Raw genomic sequence first — 22,676 nt, 5'->3', positions numbered from 1 at the left:
CTCTTCTGTTTTTCACTCCAGTCCCTTTGTTGATGCACAGCTCTGGCTGCGCTCACTGTACAGCAGCTCCTTCACTTCTGCTCCTGCAGCACGGCTGTGCCTTGGGTTCTGGCCAGCAAGCAGTTCTGCAGCTCCTCCTGCTCTCTGCCTACGATGTTTCCAGGCGAGGAAGCATTGCGTTTCAACTCGCTAACTCTTCTTAATCTTTTCATCAGTCATGACTCGCTGCAGGCTGGTAACCTCAGCAAGTAGTTGTAGCAAGCTGGCAATCCATCAGTTAAACTTCCACAAGGCTCTTGTAGGACACGGCTGTGCCATCTAGTTCTTCAGCCAGCTTTCATGTTCCAGTGGCCCATAGCTCTTTCCTGGTACGTTTTTAAAGTGCAATTCTAAGGGTTTTTTATGCTACTTTTTTTTTTTTTTTTTTTCCTCTCTTATTTGTCTTTTATATTTTCTTTCCTGCAATGTTTTTGCTCTTCTCTGCATCCTCAGAATGAGCTGCTTGGTTTTCAGATCTAGAATGAACAAACTCTTTTTCTCAGGGGAATCTTAAGTTGATTTAGATCCGTTCCCAGATTCTCATGCAGGAGCGAGCTCTCATCCAGGGGAACAGAGTCACCTTCCATTTGCTGGGGGGAGGGCTGTTTGCAGGCAGCACATGTAGCAGAGCTGCAGACAGACTTCAGCCTCTGCTTGTGTCCCAAAGTGAGCGTATCTGCTCCAGATCCAAATCCATGTCACAGAATCGCAGCGATTGGAAGGGACCTCAAGAGATCATGGAGTCCAACCCCCTGCCAAACAGGAATAATTGCATTCGCTCTGTATCCTCACCTTTTGGTGTTCAGTAGGGGTTTGTAGTACTTCAGGTATCCCAGCTCAGGTAGGTCTGAGGTTCATCACAACAGATGCCCTTTTTCTGACCAAAAAAGCTCACGGTCCAAGGGGAAAAAAATAAATGTAAAATGGGGGTGTACACCAAAAGGCTTTGTTGGTTTTTTTTTTTTTTTTTTTTTTTTTTTTTTGGAAGTATCTAAGGCAGATATTTAGATTGCAGCAAAAATTGGAGACAGATCATTAAGCCCTTCCTTCTCCCCAAAGCTGGAGCAATAAAAAGAAATGAACGTCTTGTTACGGGTTTGCAAGGGAGGGGTCTGTGCCCATAGCCCTTGTGCAGCTCTCCTGGTGCTGAGTGTGTGCAAACTGAGCTGGGGCTGGAGGAGAGGATGGGGCTGGTTGCTGCAGCAAGCACAGTGTGGGAGCACACTGCTGTTCCAGCTGGTGCTGGTGGGGGGATTTATCTCCCTGTTGCATCTGCACCTGCTGGATCCTGCTGTCTGTCTTTGGGATGGCTCCTCCTCCTCTACACCTTCATATTTACTACTCTTTCTAAACACCTTGCTCTGTTGGAGCCTCTCCAACCTTTGCTCTGATTCTGTCCCTACAGCAGGGCCTCAAAGCCAGAACTGCCTTGTCCCTGTGTCCAGGGCTCTCAGCACGGAGCTGTGGTTGCCCCGTGGTCAAAAACGCCAACTGTTTTTGCTTGTTGGCACGCTGCTGTTCTTCTGTAAATTCATTTCCCTCTATAAACGTGTAGATTTGTGCCCACTTCTAAGCTCCAATTTAAGTCAATGTGTCATGAAGCTAATGTGGATGGGAGGACCTTGGCATCAGCCAGGCAGGCTGAGGTTGCTGAGGACAGCAGTGAGAGCAGAGGGCTTCTCTGGAAGGAAAACAGATCACTGTAAATGTCAACATGATAATAATAAATTAACTTCTGCCCAAACTTGACTCTGTCTGGGAGGATCAAAACACATGAAGAAACCTTGCTTTGTGTTTGCTGTGTTGGAATAACCACTGAAAGGGTTTTGGTATGGGGTTCTCAGCTTCTGGAGAGGTTCTGGTGATAGAAGAATTCTTGGAAGCAAAGTTTAGAGTGTTTCATTTGTGCTTCCCTTTTATATGTAATTGTTGCCTTTGTTAATTAATATTTGAAATCACCGTGTGTTATTATTTCCTGAGTACTTGGTTACCTGTGTGCTGGGCTTGTATATCCTTATTTTCATTGACTTGAAAGAGTCCAGGCAAAAAAATCACCAACCACCATTGGATTTAAAGTCGTGCATCTCCTTATTCCATTGTTCATGATGTGATGCATTTCTTTGTTAGATGAAGATGAGGACGGAGATCGGATTACTGTCAGAAGCGATGAAGAAATGAAGGCCATGCTGTCCTATGTAGGTGCAGTATGACAAATGCTGATGCTTTCCATGTTTGTCAGCTTCTGTCCCTGTGTTTCTGCACGTGTCAAATCATTAATGTGAGCTGCAGCGTTCCCAGCGCAACGTTAAGCGTAGGTGTTTAAAACCTCCATCACGTGAGATAGCTGGTCATGCTTGACTTTTTAAAAAAAGACTTGTACACTTACTGATCATATCATAAACATTAAGAATAATGCATCTTAATGACTTTTGCATTAGGTATAGTGCAGGCTAAATGGACTATCAATTTCTTGTATTTTTTATGCAGTACTTAAAGTAACGGCTCATTAAAAATGAACCCCTGGGCTCTAAAAATTTTTCAAAATCTACTTTCATCTGGAGACTGTTTCACCCCTCCTAACAGAAGAGTTTCATTGTAGCTTCAGGCTCAGTATTCATGGAGGATTTAAAGACACATTTTCTGTTTTTTAGTATGAGAAATGTGCAGGTCTGTGTCTTTATGCACAGAGATATATGTAAAATCTGTCAAGATACCTATAAATATAAAATCAGACTACAGAAATAAAGCATTTGGTTACTTATTGAAACAGTAATTTCAATATAGCTTAGATGTATGTTTCAAGTTGCAGATGGAAGTGAAAAAAAATCATTTAACCTTTTCTTTGAAATGAAATGGATAGCAAGGAAATAACAAATAAATAACAAATGGATCTTTTCTAAGTCAAACGGAAGGGCAGTCGGTTGCAAAGTGCACTTCTGATTACGTGAGTGGCACTAACATCAAACACATCAGTGCCAGCCATGGCTGCTTTGGTTGGAGCCAGTGACTGCAGCTCTGTTGGAGGGCTCTGATCAGAGAGGTTTGGGGCATTGCCCCAACTTTGTCCTGGGGTGGAAGAAGGGCTGCATCCCTGGGCTGAGCTCTGGAACCGCTCGTGTGATTGCTCTTTGCAGAGGAGGTGAGACCATTGCATTGCTGGTCAGGTACTGAAGAGCACTAAAACAGCTTTGGGAAAGAAAGGAAAGGGATTTTATGCTTGTTTGTTGGGTTCGGTATTGTTTGATAGTAGATCGGTGTCGTTTGATAAGTACATCACTGGCAGTGCTTCCCCAGTGAAGTTCCTTGCATTTATTGCTGCTCCTCACAAAGTGTCTGTTGCTGTGCTGTTAAACTGGAAAACTCCCATCTTCCTGGCCCAGCCTTGCAGTTAATCACACCTTTGTAAGGTCACCGCTTTCCTGTGCTTCCAAGCTTACTGGTAAAGTTTCAGTACATTACACTATCATTGCTCAACTCTGATTTCCCCTAAAAATGATGGGATGTCTTTAAATGACTCCTTTCCATTTCAGCAGCTTTCCTTTCCTGGAAATGTTCATTTTGAACTAGTTGGCCACTTCATTGCTGCTTTGCAGTGGGAGGCTTTCTTTCAGATTAAGAACGAATGCGTAATTCTCTGAGATTACGGATCTGCTCCTTGCGCAGAGCGTTGGCAGAGCTGCTCTGAGCCAACCCTCCATCTTCGGTGTTTTGGTTTTAGCATTTGACAGCAGGAATGCTTCTGGACAGTTCTGGAATTACTTCAGAGTACACAGATTACACAGAGTCCATGCTTTGCACTGTGCCCATGCAAATGCTGTGGGATGGTGAATACAGCCATTTTTCTGTTGCCCGTTGCAGTTAATTATAGCCGGGCATTGAGCTGTGCTGGGGTTGCACTTTAGCTGTTGTCTTGTATCGCTATAAAAAGGCAGTAATTTTTTTGACAGCCTCTGATTGGAAAGTTGCTTGCAGCTTTCTGAAAGCAAGGGGTACATGCTCTGGATCAATAACTGGCAAATTTTCCATTAAAAAGAATACCTGAACAATGTTCCAAATAGCCACTGGCATCTTAATTTTCCACGGAAACCTCAAATGCTCATATGTGGAGGACAAGTCATTTTCAGACAATTTTTCCAGACTACTTGTTAACAGTTATTGCTGTCCCAAAAGGTTGACAGCTTACATGATTGATATTTCATTTACTTGTCATCACCGGTTGAGTAATGGAGAAGGCCACGCTTTCCTCTCCCTTTTTTTTTTGGTAAGAAATGTAGTTTTGTGTATGTTCATTTTAATTTATTATTCTGGACAGTCTGTAATATCTGTTTATACTGTATGGATATGTCTCGAGGTCACAGAGTGGCACCAGGAAAGTAGTAGTTAAAAAACAAACGACAAAAAGAACCAACTTTGCTTTTTCTTGAGCAGTTCTGGCCTGACTGTTGGGTTCAGGTAACATAACCTTTAGGTTCAGATGTCTTTTTATAAACGGGAATGAGGGCATGGGAGTGGGTCTGCCTTGTTATTTGTGGCCACCCACGATACGAAATAAGGCTGCAGGTAGTCCTGACTCCCAGAAAAACCCTACTGATTATTTCAAAGCAATGGGCTTCTGTAATGAATAGCTTTGCTCTGTATAAACACAGTGAAAGCATGCATCGTGGGGTTGTTTAAGATGTGGATTTATGTTTACATACTATTATGAACAAGATACCCTCCTCAGAAATCTTGTGGTGAGACTTTAATGAGGGAAATGCTTTAAGCAGCAGGCACTGTGCTCAATGTACACACAGGAGGTGGGGCTGGACGGATGCTCAAGCCCTCAGCAATTTTCTTCCAAACGATTTCTTTTTTACAAGAGGAAATTTCTTCCTGTTTCTTAGCATGAATTAATAACTAAAAAAAAATCAGAGGAAAAAGAAGTACTGAAATGTTTGTTTCTGTGAAGCTGTTGGTCTATCGCAGCAGGTCACGGTCTTTGTATTGTAATGTAAAGGAAGCAGAATGAGGTTCTGCACACAAATTGGCTGTGGTGCCCATCTAAAAATCTACTCAGTGTAGTTCACGTTTAATCCCATTATCAAAGAGTGCAACATTTTGTAACGTTCAGCTGCTAGCCAACTTCTTTCATTTTTTAAGTTGTGTAAATAAAGAATGCTTGCGTTGTGGGAAATCATTGGCGTGAGCAAAATACTCGTGTTTCATCCAGACTCAGGATTTTTTTTCCTGTTGACATCCAGTCTTGCCAATTTGAGTAATAGTATCACCAGAAGTGGTAACAGTGACATTCTGAAGTCTTAGCCCACACTCAGCTGGTGAGAATTAGCATGAAAGTCAGCGGAGCTGTGCTGATTTATGCCATGGAGATCTGGACCACCGCCAGCGTGTTTGCTTCAAAGATGCCCGGGGATTGCCGAAGAAATGCGCTTTGTGATGTGCTCTCGATATTTAACACATGGTGGTGAGAGATGTGTGGTTGACAGGCAGTGCATGGGGAAAGGTCTGCCTGCTGCCCCGGGGCCACTTTGCTTTGTCACTGGTCTCACAGTTCTGTGCTCTGTTTGGTGGGTGCTCACTGCTCCTTGAAGAAGGTTGGCTGGGAAAGGTTTTATTCAATCCAAATATTCATCTCATTGCTTAATGCCACTCTTCATCCTCGTGCCACCTTTGGTGTTTTCTGTTTTCCTAAATATTGATGGTTTCAGATGCTTTTGCATCGCTCTTGTCCATGCTCAGCCTTCCTTTAGCAACGTGCTTTCACTGCAGATTGCTCCCAGTGTCCCAGTAGGACACAAGTGCAGTAGTCCAAGGTCTCCTGATGGCTGCAGTGGCTTTTCCACACCCTACTGTGCATTAAATGAGAACAGTAAGGGACTGCATGACTTCTCTGCCTATGTGGCATGTGGCCCCAGTTGCCCTGGCCACGCTTCAGCTCTGCGAATTCCTGGATAGCTCGCAGATTCTTTTCTCCCTTGGAGTCTCCTTAATGTCACTTTTTGCTTTCCCTTGGACTATATTTATTTCCTCATTTGACTGGTTTTCCCAGCTTCTCCAGGCATGGCAGCTGCTGTGTTTGCTGTCAATGTTGCATTTGCTCAGACTGCTGCAGCGTGCCCAGGTTTCAGGTGATCCTGAGATGCACATCATTGAATGAGGAGCAGATTCCTATGCTGCTTGTTGCCACCCTTTGGTTGTGTTCCTTTCATTCTGCTTTGCTGTGTGAGCACAAGTGGTGAGGAAGCATTGCAGAGGCTGGTATCTATAATGGCAGTAAAAAAATGTACAGTGAATTAAACAATCCATAAGTGCACTTACTACTGTTCGTACATTACTGAGTAATCTCTTTTTTTAATCTCTTTGCAGTATTACTCCACTGTAATGGAACAGCAAGTAAATGGACAGTTAATAGAGCCTCTCCAGATATATCCAAGAGGTAATGCTTAACAAATTCTAATCAACAATGATTATATCAGTAAACTGTTTCATCAACAGTTATGTTTTCGAGAGGTTTAAATGCACATAACATGATGTTTACCTCTTAATTTGGATACAAGAATTCATTATTGTGGGGAGTGTAGTGAAAACTACATTTATTGCATATAAAATAGCTAATTTACTGGAGTAAATTAGACTAACAAGATTCAGTTTGCATAGTACATATTTATGTACATTTAAGAAACACATTGACAATGGTCCTGCTTGTATTCAAACCAAAGCAGATGAATAATTTAATTTTGGGGTGCTTACAAAGATTGGATTTTTTAATGATTTTCCTATACATTTTAATATGTTAATCATCCTAACAGACTTGGGGAATGTGACGTGTCACTGTTAAATGGGATCCTGTCTGTCACAGAGGCTCTGTGCATGACATGTTTGAGATCTGGGCAGCTAGTGCACCATCATCACGATCACAAGTGCTTTAACAGTTCTCCAGAACAGAGTAAGATGCAATCAATTCTGCAGGCTGTGGCCATTGAAAAATAGGTCACTCTGTCCTGAACAAAAAATCCGTGGGCAGCTGCCCAGGTTTTTGGGCACGTGCCGCGCTCTCTGAACTCAAGTAATGGTCTAAAAAAAGAGATGAATCCATTACATAATTCCACTGATTCATTCAGATTCTCTCAGTATCCAGTCTTTGAATCTGGCTCTTAATTGATGAAACAGATAAGCTTTAAATTCTCCAAGTAAATCTCCCAGCAATAAATTAATTGAAATAATTAAAAATTAAACTACTCTCACTTAACTGGTATTATACAAATAATCATACCATGAGTTTCCCAATTAAACATTCTAGACTTCCATTACTTACAACTCTCTGAAGTTTGAATTGGGCAATTAACCAACACTCTTCTCAAGCACGTGCTAATAAGGTCTCCAAAGGAGGCTGGGCTTCTGAGCTAAAAGAAGTCTGGATGCAAGGGGAATGCAAAGGGGGTACAACTCAGGATCACAGGGTCTGATTGAGAGCAAATTGAGGATATTTTGCCAGGAGAAGCTCAGTAGCTGGCATGGCTATGTGTGAAAAGGAGCCCTTCTGAGGTCACAAATCAGGCTTAACCTTTTACGTTCTCCTTTGGAGGTAACTGGGTTGTTCCTGAAAAAGCAACCCAATGGGTTCCTGTTCCTTCTGCCAGCTCCTTTGTTTGTTTGCTTTCCATCCAAAGGTGATGATCTTTGACTGTACAGACCCAGCATTCATTGGCATGCTGATGATGGCCCTTCGCCACCATTGGCTCAACCACGCACATCTCCCTGCAGCTGGCTTGCCATTACTCCTCTAAATGCTTCTGAGCAGAGTTGCTGCTTCACCTTGACGCCTCATCATTGACACGCAGCCTTTCTGCTTGTAACTGAAGGCTCTCCCTTTTTAAGAGCTTTCTTCCCAAGCCCTCTCTGCCCTTTCAGCCTTCCTCTGACTTGTGGGGAAGCCTCCAGTAGCTCCAAAAACCCCACAGTCAGCCGTCAGCCACTGCCCACCTGCTCTTCTGTCTCATCTCGGCCGTGCTCTTCTCGGTTCACATTTCTAAGGTCTTTCAGGAAGGAAAGCTGTTATTTAGTTTATTTTGTATATTTACATATGTATGTATGTAATGCATGCACACACAAGTCCTGTCTGTGTTATATACATACATGGACATGTGTGCATACACAGACATATGTACATACTCTCACTTTGTGTTCTGTGGAAGGAATGAAGACTCTGTGTGTATGTGTTCATATAATAGCATATGTGAAGTGTAAGTCAGAAAGATACTGGCTTCCTAAAATTTAGTTCAAGATGTTGATTTTCATCTCTTGGGGGAAAAATATTACAATATCCTTCTGTGTGTTTTAGAATAGCTCATTGCTTCCTGATTGTTGTTTGAGGGTTTTTTCTGCCCACAGTTCCATACTGTTTTCCTTCTCTAAGGCACACGTGGTAATTCCTAATGTCATTGAAAGGCACGTGGCCCAGCTTGGCCCTAACTGATGTGTTTAATAACTATCATCTGTGTCCTTCTGACTAATAAATAGTTCTGTTTCCTGCTGTCAAAAATGGAAGTGAAATGCATCTGCATCGGAGAAAGAGAAAAATCAAATCCATCCCTCCTCAGACAATCAATCAAAAGTGACAGGCCCTTTAACATGCCATTTGTAGGGCACTGTAGTTTGGAAATGGGAGCTGTCTGTAACATGGAGCTGGGAGCCTTTGTGGCTTTAACGTTTGACAAAAGCACATCCACTGGAAAGGAAAGCGAGGCAGCGTGCAGCTCTGCAGACTCGAAGGAAATGCCTTCTCCTCGAGCAGCCTGCTCCTCTCTGAGCCCAGATGTCACAGTGAGGTGCCGCATTTGTACGTCTGTAGCCAAAATGTGGCATTTTGTACAGCTTGTATGCAGTATTTTGTTTCTTGAGGCTCGCTGCTGTTGCCCCGATGTGTTTTCTCCACATTTAGAACAAGCTGTGTTTGACAACATGGCTAATTTATGGCACGTGGCAGCTCGGTTCCTTTAAAACACTTCTTGCAAATATTTCTGTTGAATGTCAGACAAACACAGCACGTAGGAATACAATGACATAAGATATTGATTTTAATTTGAATTACAAAAAGAATTTGATAATTTAATCCAACGGTTCTCTGAATTTTGATGTGTTTTAAGCAGAAATTAGAATTTATATTACATGGTGTCAGAAAGCTCTTAGCATTTATAAATGCTCACTCCTGCAAGTTAAAAATCCTGGTTCGTAATTCCCACTCTGGGTCTTGGGAGGCACTTTTCAATCATTTCTCTCTGCTAATTTTGGTGTCACCCTCATTTCTTTTTAAAAGATTCATTTTGAGCAAATTTGTAAATGGCCCTGATGTGTTCTACAATTTAGTCAATTACTGTTTCAGCCTGCAAGCCTCCTGGGAAACGGAACATACATGGCCTGAAGGTACGAATTTCAATAATTGTTTCAGTAAAGTTAGATGGATTTGTAATGCTGTGTTCCACTTATTGAAATGTCAAATAAAACTGCACTTTCTTGAGCTCTGACAAGCAGATTTTTCGTGTGAGGATGGGAGAGCGATTCATCTGCTGGGTGTTGGCTGTGGTATCTATATATACAGTTTTAATAAAGATGGAATTGCTGCTTTTTTTTTTTTTTCAAAGCACTGTTTGTAAGGTTCTTAAATTTTAATATTCAGTTATTAACTGATGTCTGCTGTTAGTTCAAAGAGTTGGAAGCAAAAATAGCGCGTTCATTTGTTCTCAGTGATATAGCGGAGCGTGGGGCCCACGGCAGGGCCATCTCTGGGGTTGTTTGGTTCATCCAGGTCCACACTGACCGCTCCTGAAATGCACAGCACTGCCAACATATTGACGGATCGTGCAGATCTTAAGAATAAATGGTGGGCATCCCATCTCCTTCTGTTTTATCTAGCTAAGTGTGTAAGAGGATTGTATTCTGCGGTCCGTGGGTTGTATAGCCTGCTAACCTACATACAGGCAAGACCTCAACCATCGGCATGCCTAGCAACAAGCTAATTAACCTTCGCAGAGAAATGAGAAATTCATGGCAAATTACAGGTTAATTAGAATAGTGTCCTCTGAACACAAACGACTGATAAAGATTCTTTCCCTGCCTGCAGGTAAATACACGAGCAGGGTCTGCTAATAATAGCAGCTCCGCAGTCTCGGATTCCCTTCCAAGCAATAGGTAAGAGTCGAGAATGGGAACGTATGGGAGCATGGGTTTTGTTTTCTTTTCTTAAAACAAAATGGAACCTGTGCACAGCACTCACCAGCCATGGGCTTGGTGCTGAGTAACTTTCTCAGTGTGGCAGCTGGGCACACCGAAGCACAGTGGGGGGAGAGGGGGAAAATTAACTGTGACTCATGGATCTTGCTGGGCTCACGTTGCTGGTTGTTAGCAGGGGTTTCTACCAAAGAAATGCATCTGTGCTGGGTGTTTCAGGTGGCTTTGTCCTTTATATAAAGCGCTGAGATACTGTTCTATTTATGGGCTGCTTTAACTGATGCAGTTGGCACTATGCATAGCAAAGTCTGTATGTTCAGGTCTTCGTTGCTTATCTCATTAGGATTCTTTGGTTTTCAAATTTGATCCCCAGTTTGGTACATTTGTAATTGTGGGGTCAGATTTTGTGAGAACCCGACCAGCTCAGGTGCCCTGTGACATGCAGCAAAGCTTTCAAGTCTCTCTCTCTTTTTTCCTTTTTTTGTTTGAGCCCTGGTTTCAAAACCCATGTTAAGGTCTTAAAATGCAAGAAAATGCTTTCTCCTTTCCATGGGTCTGTCTTTAAACACTGGAGCGTGAACTCACTTTTATTACATGAATTGTTACAGGAAGGTGTCACACTCAATATTGATTTTTATGATATATAATTTTATATTTATACACACACATATAATTTAAAAAAAAAAAAAAAAAACCACACAAAAAAAGGAAATAAGATGTTCTTAAAAGGAAATAAGAAAAATGTGCCTCCTCTGTCTTCTTCACATAAGAGCATATTTGAAACACGGGAATAGAAACCCTCAGAGGTCCCTTCCAACCTAAATTATTCTTTGATTCTAATAAGCATATGCCGTGTGCTGTTGCACTGAGCTGTGCTTTTATCTCTGAGACTGCTTTGGAAATAAGTGACCAAGAGGAAGGTGCTCAGACACAGTCCTGCTGCTGGGCTGGGAGGTGCCGTGATGGGGCCATGCTGGGACGTGGCTCATGGCCTTGGCAAGGACCACTCCGACCAGCCCTGCTGCTGCCTGGTGCCTTAGATGCTGTCTGTGGCTTCCCAGGGAAAGCAAACAGTGTCTATAGGAGCATCTTTCTGAGCTGCAGTCCTTGTCCCAGTCCACCGTACTGCTGCACTAAATAAAGCTGCATTCTGTCACTGCCGTGCTTTTGCTTTCAGCCCTTCCTGTACTTTGAGCTTGTTTTTTAAAGCGCATTGAAAACGAGGCTTCTAGAAGGTTCTTGTCACCTTATTTGGTGGTTAATTGCCATTCCTTTTCTAAAACCTTCCGCACTATGAGTTTTGTTTTTGAAGTAATTGAAAGTCTCTCTTTGTTTCATGTTCACAAATTGTTAGTCATGAAAGATGACAAGATCAACTTATGTTTCCTTGGGAAACTTAATTTTTCTTTAAAGTAGTCGTGGGAACAAGAGGCCTATTAAAGAACAAAGCCACCAAATACGAAATCTGTGTTTTCAGTGTTCTTGTTAATAATGATCTGTGATCAAGACGTGTGCGTGTGCCTTTCAAGAATATATTATTTTGTACTTCTTTTTATATATGTACTTGGGTAATAAGAGCAGAATGCCTCTTTGAGAGCAGTTTAGCGGAGGTGCTGCTCGCAGGCAGCTTGGTGTGTGGAATGCACAAGGAATGGAGATAGAAGCAGAGAAGTGGTGTTTTGGGGCGTGCAGAAGTCATTTGAAGGCAGGGGTAATTTTCACAGCCACCAGCGTGGTGTGTGTCCCTGGGCTTTGTTAGAGGCCTCTCACTTGAAAATAAATACAGATCATTTTACCTAATTTAAGGCTGACGCTGGGGCAGCTTCCCCTAAAAAATAAAGGGGTCTGCAGCAGCCATGAGAGCTGGACTGGATTCACACAGCAATGGGGAATGACCCCCTTCCTTTAGGGACTGGCATCATCCCTTCTGCTGAAATGCTATAGAAATTAGTGAGGTTCTGAAACAAGGTAAGGCAGCTGGAGGCCAGGGGTGAGCCCTGTGTTTGCTGTTTTTGAAACATGGTTTGTGAGCCTATCTTCCTTTTTTCCTTTTTTTTTTTTTTGAGCTGACAAACAATGGGTTCTATCTCAAAGGACACTGTTGTCACGTATCTGGAAGCACTTGTTTGTTAAGGTGAAAAATATATTGATTCTCTCAACTATTAATGCTTTTCCATTTCTACATGGACAGCATCGCTCAGCACTGCTAGTTAAATCTGCTCAGAATGTGTAACAGTGGGCTTAAGCTGGCGCCTTCTTTTCAGTGTGGTTTTCCTTCATTTTGTGGAGTGAAATGACACAATCATTAAAATTAATTGCTGCTTTTTTTTTTTGCTTTTTTTTTTTGAAGCTTAAAGAAGTCTTCTGCGGAGCTGAAGAAGATACTTGCTAACGGGCAGGTAGGTGCAGTGTGCTGGATCTTGGCTGCATGCGCATCTTGTTGCTGCCTAATGCCATGGTGACTGGCACCCCACAGATAGATGGGGGGATGCTTACTGCTCACTCAGTTGTAATCCGTTCTTTTTAATACAGAGCTGGAGAGACCATGCAAACTTTCATGATATGAATGAGTTATGTGTCCTGGTTTACTTTGATTGGCATAGCAATTTGCTTCCCAGTTCTCAAAATGTGCTAATCAGATTTAGCTCCAAATAGATTGAAGTACCTCACACATGTTGCACTGCTGCCACAATTTCAGGGAAGAAAGTTAATCAATTTTGAATAACTAAGTCAACTGCTGGAGTGACCTTCGTATTTTTAGGGCAGTAGATACTTAAATATGGGTTCTTGCAAGGAAGCTGTTTTGCCCTTTATTCTGCAGCTCCTTTAAAAGCAGCAAACCAGCACACAAGCCTCAGAACAACAACCAAACCGAAGCTGTAGAATGCTGCCTTGTTACTTTCTCACCGTGCTCCAGGCGTTTGGGTGCTGGCAGCCAGAGGTGGAAGGTTTAATGTAAAAGTTGATGGGCAGGGGAATGTCTTGAGCAAACAGAGCATCATTTCTCACTCCTTTTGAACCGAGCGCCTGGACAGGCTCACATAGTGCAGTGGCTTTAAATATACGCCGTTAAATTAAACTACCTTAGAAGGAGCCCAGATTCTTCAGTAGCAATATAAATATATTTTAATGTTTGTCATAGCGAAAGCCCTTTGATAGCCTTGGAGGCAGGCACCTGTCCGTTGCGATCAAGCTTGCCTATTAGGCTCTATTGACTGAGACATCTGTGTCACTGCAAATAAAAGACTCTTATTGATTTTCTTAACTGCTGTTCACTTCCCCTCCATGTTTCGAAGGCTGAAATCTTAATTATCTCAGATGCGTATTCAGTGCCTTCACACAATGACCTCTCCAAGCCTCATTGGCATTTCATGAATCAAGTAGTTGTAGTTGAGCGTGTCAAGAAGATAAAGGCTGGTCTTCACGCTTGTCCTTCGGTATCACCTGTAACATTATGGTCTAATAGATGAGAGTGCCCCTTTAAAATGTGAGTCTAACAGCCCCGAATTGCAACCTTGCCTGCTTGGCACTGCATCCTTTGAGTACAGCTTGGAAGTGCATTTTCAAGCCTGTCAGCGTTCCTTATGTGTGCAGATGTGGTTTAATATGCACGGATTTTTTTACTGGGTAGATTTATTAATGTTCCAAAACTACAGATAAAGAACGTAATTCTGTGGCTGACTTAAAATGATTTAAGTGCCAGCATGCTTCTGAGCTTTTAAAATGGAATGTGATGGTCGCTCCAATATTGTACCTCCTGACTGGAATATTATTCCAAAGTAGAAATACTGAACATGAGTAAAAGCTATTTTCTTGTGATTGTGTCCATCAGCTGAATTTGGCACTTAACTCATTCTGAGCAACAGAGATGAATGCACTTTGTGCCCTGCAATAGACTGCTGCAGGTTTCTTTCCTGTGCAGTAGAATTTGAGAAAGATGTGAGATTTTTGGTTCCTTTCTGTAAGAAGTTACTTAAATCCAAAGAAAATTCAGAGTAAGTTTTAATCTTCTATTTAGCCTGCTCTGCAGAGGTGCACGCAGTCTGTCAAGAGAAAATGCATCATGTTCTGCATAATTTGGTCACAGATCTGTAAGTGGGAATAGGTCTCTAGTTATAACCTTAACTTTTCCTCCTTTGGGGAATTACATCACACTTATCGTTACTTAAATGTGGGTCGGGCTGTTATTTTTTACTATTTTTTATTATTTTTGGTCAGTCTCTGCTTTCAGGCATTCACAATGATATCCCTCTCGTAGTTTCCATTTAGGTTTAATAAGGAATTCATATTAATCATTAAAAGAAGGGGACATGATTCTTCAAGATAATCAAATATTGACAGGTTAGAAATAGCTTTCTGCCCAGGTTCATTGATATAGGTGATGTGATATAAATATTTATTTCTTTTCTGTCACTCAGAGTAAATGCCACCAATTGATTCAGCATTGATATAGTGTCAACAGTTCATAAGAAACATTTGACTGGCTCGTGTTTTCCGATTAGTCTCTGCTCTATAAAGTGGGATTTACTAAATCTCTTCAATTGTCTGCTCATAGAGTGTGACTGCTTTCTGAAACCATTATTGCTTCGATTCCTAAAGCAAAGGTATGGCTACAGGACTCTGCCTCTGTCGGCCTCTACAAATAAAATAAGGATTAATTGAGCATTTTGCTTTTAATGATTTACAAGAGGCAGATGCTGATTTCTTTCAAAAACATCAGGCATAAACGAGGGGCGTTTTGTTGCTGATCCGTAATTGGAGTCTGGTTTGCTTTGCCATTAATTCCATTAATATTGGCATCCAATCAAACTTGATTTTGCAGCTTTAATATTCCGGCCCGTGCCGTCGAGTTCATTGCTGCTCTGTTATCATTTTGTGATTGAGAATCCAGTTTTCCCAGTCAAATAAATCACGGCACATTTTTGGCACCTTTATTTGAGCCAGTAAATCACGGTTTCCCTCTGCTCCTCGTGCTGGTGGGTCTCACAGCACCTTCCCCATTGCCCGGTTCTTTGTGGGGAGCCCCACGAGGAAATGTGCTTTCTTCCCATTCAGAAGAAGGAGGAGAATCAGGAACACGCTTTATGTCTCTCGTTCTGCTCAATTTATTGCTTACAACTTACGTAGCTACAAAAAAAATACTTCTTTTTCCCCCAAGAAGCAAAGATCCAAGTGTGCTCCTAGCGTGGAGGATTCATTTGATTTCTCCTAAGAGTTTTATTTGTGAGAACGTTGCTGCAAATGTAGGAGGAACGTGTTTGTTGCTATCTCCAAGACTGGAGGATTAAAGAAAGCCTTAAACAGCAAACGTGCTTTAAATTAATGGCTTTGGCAGCCTGGGAGAAGTTAGTTTTAAAACATAGGACCCTGGCACGCATTCTTCACGTATTTTAAAATCCATTCATGAATTACTGCTGTATGAAGTACCTTAACCTTGGCATTGCAGTGGGCACGTTCACAGCACTTGGAGGTACCTGGCCCGGGTTTAGCTACAGGTAGGCAATAATGCAGGGTTTACTTCAGCTTTGAGGTATTTCTCGTTCTGTCAGAACTCAGAGATTTTGCCCCATCAGAAGAAATGCATTGCAGAAAGTGTTTCTTGTGGGAAACAAGCAGGCTCTGTTCAGGTACTGAAAGAACAGAATGCAAGCTTTGGAGTTCAGCTTTCCTGTCCTTATGCTATTTCAAATCAACTAAATATTCCACTTCTACTGCTAAGAGATGCTGAGTGCTGACTGGGGCATTTCAGCTCATTGCCACCACTTATTTGTTCCAGCTGAAGTCAGGGCAAAGTTCCTCTTATCTCACTGACATCGTATGGAAGTTGTACCATGGGGTTTTCTGTTGGAAGCCTTTGCCAACTTGTGGTGAGCATTTAACTTGGTATCCTGAAAAACACATGATTTACACAAAGAAATTAATGATTTGGTCACATTGCAAGGGAAATACCATTTAAAAATGGGAATTGCCCAGTTATCTCCAGTGAAAAGGCTGTAGAGTCACAAATTCCAGCATTTCCAGTGTGTGGTGCTTATACCTGCCTGTTGCTTGGAAAATGGAGCATGCTGCCATATCTGGAAAGGCATCCCAGTAGGCAGAGACCAAAGCAAGTGCTTTGTTTTGTATCTCAAGGAAAACTGCTTTTTACTGGACAGTATTTACAGCCTATTCTTGCTTCTTCGTATTTGCTTTAGTTAGGTGAGTTAGTTGTGTATGAAAATTAACACTGTGAAGTAATCCTGCTGGCAGAGCTGTCCTTCAGTTAGCACCAATTAAGCTGATTCCAGAGTAAATCAGCAACTTTTCTAGCCACGCTTAAGATGACAGTTTTTCTGTTGGATTGTTTCCATTCACCTCCAACTTTGGCTTTGGTTATGTGCTGTTCTGGAGACCCTTTTCCTATCAGTTATCTGTGACCTGACCCTCTTCAGCTATATTATATCATTCCATTTTGACACCTTTTATCAAACTTTAATGAAATGACCCAGGCAAACAAATTGTCATTAAACTTTCCATCACTTTGTCCCTTGGTATCGTCTTTTATAAATTGGACAGCAAATGTTGTATTGATCTTCTCGTTCTTGCAGCTGAACTTGAAATGACCCAGACTGCTTGTTGTTTATGGCCTAGAGTTGCTTTTCCTTGACATTTCCATCCACAGCATGACATCTCTTTTGTTTTTCTTTCTTTCTTGTGGAGATGAATGAACAAGACATACGGTATCGAGACATCCTCGGTCATGGCAATGGAGGCACGGTCTACAAGTGAGTGCTCAATTTCGTTTAACATTTTTGAAAATAAAATGTGCTTTCCTTTTTTTTTTTCTCTTCCCCCCATTCATGTATGCAGTGAGATGTAGGTGGGCCATTGCTGCTACGCAGAAAGGGCTATAAAAGAAATTCTTCATATAAACTTCTTAAGAATTCTCTCTACATATTTACAAGGTATCTGCTTTTGGGCGCCGTGAGGGCTGGTGCATTTTTATAATCTTTTTAATGCTCAGCTTGGAATCCCTCCTGGGTAACAAGTTAATGGTTCACAAGTGGAACTTGAAATGTCCTGAAGCATAATGAATTGCCTTTGGTATTTGCAGTGCCATTACTCTTGCTGGCTCACCACGCCCTGTGCAGCCCAGTGCTGAGTGACACCAGTGGGACGTGGTAACACGATGGCTGTGCCTCTTTCCAGCAGTTCTAAATTAGTAAATACCCCTCTTGCTGTTGCAGTGACTTCTTTCCCCTATGAGAAGCTTCACACGCAGGCTGATGAATACATTAAATGATCAACTCCCCCAAATTTTGGTGGCGAAGCTTATACCCTGCAGCCAATATTAATTTTAATATTGGAAAGATTATAATAGCAGAGAGATAGTTTTCTCGACAGGAAAGTCTTTCTCATGCATAGTGCAAAGTTTAAACTACATAATGTAATATCTGGTACTTAATAGTCTGCAGTGGTGTATGAAAAATATTCCGCTAGGAATTAAGAAATCCATACTTTGTATGAAAGCCCTGAGGGAGTAATAAAGGTTTCCTCCGGAGAGCTATTTACCATATACAGTAACCCAGCATCCCATTAGGATTTTGTTTATACCTTCTACATTCTAACTTTGATATTAACATTTTCTAAAAAATGTTTTAAAAGCTACGGTGCACTTAGCTTAATTTGTGATGGGCTGCCAGCATAATAAACAGCCCGCCTAGTTCTTCTTGCAGAAGTTCCATCAGAAGTGGACTTGGTTAACCTCCAAGGGACAGCAGTGGCGTTTGAATGGACTCTTCAGAAATTAAGTTAGCCTTGCAGATGGAAGGAAGCTCATTCACCTTCTCCTGGGGAAAGATATTCCTAGACCAAGCAACTAGTACAAACAGGGTTCTTTTCCTTACAGTAACATTTGGAGTTGGACTCGGTGACCCGTGTGGGTCCCTTCCAACTTGGCATATTCTATGATTCTGTGATTGTGAGAGAGAGCATTGAACAGCACTGCCCAGCCTGTGATGCCTTGATGTTTTCTGGCTTGGGGAAGGTTCCTCCCCATCCCCATATGCTGCTGCAGCTCCAGCTGTGGATGGGAGTGGAAGAAGTGTGGCCCAGGGGGGCTGCATTCCCTGGGAAAGGCACCTGAGGCCCGTGTAGGGAAAAGAAATATCCCACAAAGGGGGGACCCCTCTTATCCCTCATCATCATTGCCAAATTTGGCATGACTTTCTTTAGCTACTTAGCTGAAATAGGAGTTAGCAATGTGAAACAGAGCAGCATAAGGATGGCCCCACCAGCTTGTACCAAAAGTCTCCTCTGTGCTGCATCTGATGGTAGCCAAAGTCTAAGGAATGTGAAGTAAGGCAAGTGAATGTGTGCTGTGCTGATCTTTTTGCAGTAAGATCTCCTGACTTGGCATCTCTTAATGTGCCCTGTTCCCACGGAGCAGCTCTGCTCCCTCCTTGCTGTGTGTAACAGCCCGGCAGCACAGTGCCTTTTGGATGTAGAAATAGATATACAAATACCTCTTCCTCTATAACTCTGCCACATGCAGTGTATGTACTCTGCCTTTTGTAAAATTCATATGAAAAGTTTGGTTAAAATGCTGTATAAAACCAAACATGCCCCTTCAGGCTTTGTATTTCAGAAGGGCAGGATGGTTACCAACCAGCTCTTTGTTTCATGTTCTTACACAAATGGTTTCCTCATTCAGTGACTCTTCTAGTAACAGTCTGCAGCTGTGGGGAAGCACCAGAGGTGAGAGCGTTGAAGTTGCAGAGGATAATAGCATAGGAAGGAATGCAGGATTGCTTGGGCTGCTGCTGTAGATTTGCTTCCTTAAGGTTTTTGAGTGTTGGTTGCAATTTGGAAAAGTCAAAAATCAGGCCTGTTAAAACGTGAGCCCTCTTCCCCACCGTGGAATTGATTCAGTCTTTCTCTTTTTACTGTGTTTGCATTTTAAACTGGCGATTGCAGTGACTGTGCAGTGCTCTCTCCAGTGTAGACACCATTCTTCACAGCTCCAGGGAATGGCCACCATTTTTGTGCGAGTCATTTGCACGTTCCTGAAGTCTTGACTGTTCTTTGCAATGCAAATACTATGAAATATTTATATTCTCCTATTTCCTCTCCAAACTGTGCTGCTCCAAAGCTTTGTGTTCCTCTCAAGCCTTTCTGCAGTTGTTTCCTGTTGTGCTGGATTGAAGAGTTGCACCAGGTGACTCTTGTATCCAGAAGAGCTGCCGGTTGCCTTTGCTGCAGGGAGCTGCCATTCCCCATGCTTTGTGAAAAAGCAGGTGGGCCTGCTCCCACCATAGCAATCCCCCCTGGGTATGGGGAGCCCAATCCCCTGGCTGAAGGAGCAGCCGTGCTGCACAAGCCAATAAGAAATTGCAAAATGGAATACTTACAGGTAGCTGGATTGCACTAGTCATAGAGAGCAGCCCACATAGATTTTATTCCACTAAATCAATGAACATTTGTCAAATAAAATTAATTGCAAACGTTTGGCTGTTTTCCTCTGCCAGCGTTCCTTGCTGTCGGTTTGTTTCAGGAGAGGCTGTGTGTAGTATTGATTGGAACCTAAAGAATGACTGTGTGCATGTAGCATCTTTTTCTTTCTTCTCCCCTTTCTTTCTTCCCAGCTCTTTATACTAAGTCATATCCATTATGCAATGATGTATTATCAGCACTCAGCAAACAAGATAGCGCGTCGCAGGTCGCTGAGCAAAAATTTTCAGCCTCTCTTTCCACATGAATTAACTACTACTGAAATAGTTTATTGAGATTGAAGTATTGATCACTTTTCATGCCAACCTTGGCTGAAGTGGGGTGAGGAGAGGTATTTTTGTTCTCTTTGGAAGACGTTATGTTTAGTTAGAAAATTTGCTTCATTTGTTTGGGTTCTTTACAGCTGCAACTGTTTTATTGCTTGGAGAAGAGGTGTCTTAGCTTTATTTTTATGACAGTATAATTATACTTTAGAAATACACTTGATTACTGTGTGTAGCAAAATTGTTCCAGTATATTGGCTTGGCCGATATTGCTATACAAACAACTTTTCAGTCAATTGAGTCTGGTAAAAAATCAATACTTTATAGCAATATTTCTAGTGAGAACCTGCTGAATCTAAATGTTTTTCCTTTCCTAAAAAGAGAAGGGGTTTTTAGATTTTTATAGTTCTCTGGCCTCCTGTTTTTCCCCTAGATTTTGATACAGTATTTTCTTAATGGAAGAATGATTATAAAATCATGGAATCATGAAGGTTGGAAAAGGCCTCTGAGATCCCCAACCCCCCCCACCATGCCCACAGCTGCAGTTCTGGAACACCCCCAGGGATGGTGACCTCCCCACCCCATCACTGCCTGGGCTGCTGTGCAGCACAGCACTGCTCTTCCAGAGAGTAAATTGTTCCTAATATCCAGAGCTGCAGTGTTAGGTATGGCAAAGTCATTTAATTATTCTTTTTGCCTGTTTGGTTCAGGAATGTGTGAACGTCGGCAGATCCAAAGCTACTTATTCAGAAAGTGTCTTTGCATACACAATCAAAAGGCAGGAATTCTTCCACCGGTGTGCAGTGGAGGCACGTACCCTATCAAGAAAGGGGTGAAATCTGCCACAGCAAAGGCTGGAAGCACCCCAGAACCTTTCTCTTCTGCCCCCCATGATTGTAGTTCATCTGCAGTGGGATTCCCAGTTTCTGTGGAGTGCTGTAAGTCCGGTGCTGTGGTTCCCTGCGATGGTTTCACCGTGCTCGCAAAACATGACAGCTTTGCAGCAGACCTTCCAATTTTTTATCAGCTAATTGCTAGAAATTGGTAGGATGGAGAATGTATGGGCTGGGCTGCTTCACAGCAGAAGACCCGTACCCATACTAGTGCACTTGGGGTATTAAATTGCTTTTTAGAGCAAATAATTAACTAGCATACCAAAAGGCATTTGAAGTCTGTACTTCTCAGCAGCATCCTTCAGATCCATCGTTGGCTGCAGAGCTCTGAGAGACTTTTTTTTTTTTGTAAGACTGTTTACTTCAATGAAATAAGGTTTGTGATGTGATGTATGTGCTACGTCAAATTGTTCAGAAGAAAAAATACGTGGTTGTGTGTGTTTTGCATCTAAGTGTTAGGCAGTAGATCATGAGCAGGTAGTTACGGTTGGACGTCTCTAACATGGCAGATCCAAAGCATCACTCTTTGCTTCATTTATAAACAAGCAAGAAGAATATTTTTCTTATCTCGTTTTCTAGTGTTTGCTTTGTAATTGTAGCTAATGAGAAAGAAGATATTCGTAGGGAATAACGTAGGTTTGTGCGCCTGGGATTGCTTTTTAAGGACGTATTGTGTATGGTATGTAAGTATGGTATGTAAGTATTCTGGATTCTGTTAGAGGAGTCTTAAAGAGCAGCAAGCTCTTGTACAGTAATAAACGTAAAGTCCCAATGATGCTGTAATTAATTTGTGGTTATCTAGAATCTGGAGGAGAGGGAAGGAGAGGAGAGAATGAGTTCTCATCTTAACAGAATGCTCTTAAACCAGACGGCTTCACTTTAAGCTGAGTGATTGGAGGAGAAGCGGCTGCCGCTGTTGTGCCACCTAAATGAGTGGCATAGCCAGGGAAAGTGCAGATAAATGGGGAGCTTAATTTGTTCGAGCCATTTACTTGAGCACTACTGCTGCTAGGTTGTGCTGTGCATTCCAACATATGCCCGTGTCTTCATTCTATCTTAGCCAACCTCGGGGTGCCCCATTAGCACGTCAGAGATTGCGAGTGGCGAGACAGCTGGGACGTGGATCTTCTCCTGCCCGACAGCCTGCAAACGGTGCTGCGAGAGCATGGCAGAGCCATTAGTGAGGAGCAGCTCTGTGTGCTGGGATGGCTGGGATTTACTGTTGCCTTGGGGAGCTTTGGCTCTGTGAGGTTTGCTGGCTTGTCCCAGGGCTTCCAGTGCACAAGGCTGCCGTGAAGGAGCTCCTGCCAAAGGCTGACTGCAGTGCGGTTCAAACCTCAGCAGAGCCTTTGTCTTCCTGTAACTCCCCTTTGTTCTTCTCATCTTCCATTAACTTCAGGTTTTCTGTTGGAATCCCCAGTGCTGTAACAGTGTCATAGAATCATAGAATCACCAAGGTTGGAAAATACCTCTGAGATCCAGGCCAACCACCCCCCCACCAGCAATGTTTCCTACTAACCCATGTCCCTCAGTACCACATCTGAATGTTCCTCCAGAGTTGGTGACTCCACCACCTCCCTGGGCAGCCCATTCCAGCGCCTGACCACTCTTTCAGAGAAGTTGTTTTTCTTGACGTCCAACCTGAATCTCCCCTGGCACAGTTTGAGGCCATTCCCTCTCTCCCTTTGCCCCATCTTAAGATACTTTAATTCTCAGATTCTTCAGAGCTGTTTGCAGAGGAGACCTGTCTCATCATCTGCATCCAGCA

The 22,676-nt window shown here is 42.5% G+C and overlaps 1 protein-coding gene across 3 annotated transcripts in view; it reads left to right on the top strand.

The window, feature by feature from the left end:
* The window catches only part of MAP2K5 (mitogen-activated protein kinase kinase 5), a 110,781-nt gene that overhangs the window by 7,016 nt on the left and 81,089 nt on the right, over positions 1–22,676 (top strand). For 2 of the 3 annotated variants that reach the window (XM_048955821.1, XM_048955822.1), the window contains exons 3-8: positions 2,167–2,234; positions 6,403–6,472; positions 9,419–9,459; positions 10,157–10,224; positions 12,614–12,662; positions 16,963–17,027. In XM_048955821.1, coding sequence (XP_048811778.1) covers positions 2,167–2,234; positions 6,403–6,472; positions 9,419–9,459; positions 10,157–10,224; positions 12,614–12,662; positions 16,963–17,027 — 361 coding nt within the window. The remainder of the gene's footprint in view (positions 1–2,166; positions 2,235–6,402; positions 6,473–9,418; positions 9,460–10,156; positions 10,225–12,613; positions 12,663–16,962; positions 17,028–22,676) is intronic. The other variant, XM_048955823.1, reaches the window with a different exon arrangement.

The sequence above is a fragment of the Lagopus muta genome, chromosome 10 (genome assembly GCF_023343835.1).
Source record: "Lagopus muta isolate bLagMut1 chromosome 10, bLagMut1 primary, whole genome shotgun sequence".
NCBI classification, from domain to species: domain Eukaryota; kingdom Metazoa; phylum Chordata; class Aves; order Galliformes; family Phasianidae; genus Lagopus; species Lagopus muta.
Note: the sequence above shows the minus strand (reverse complement) of the source record. Positions and strands in the feature narration are given on the sequence as shown.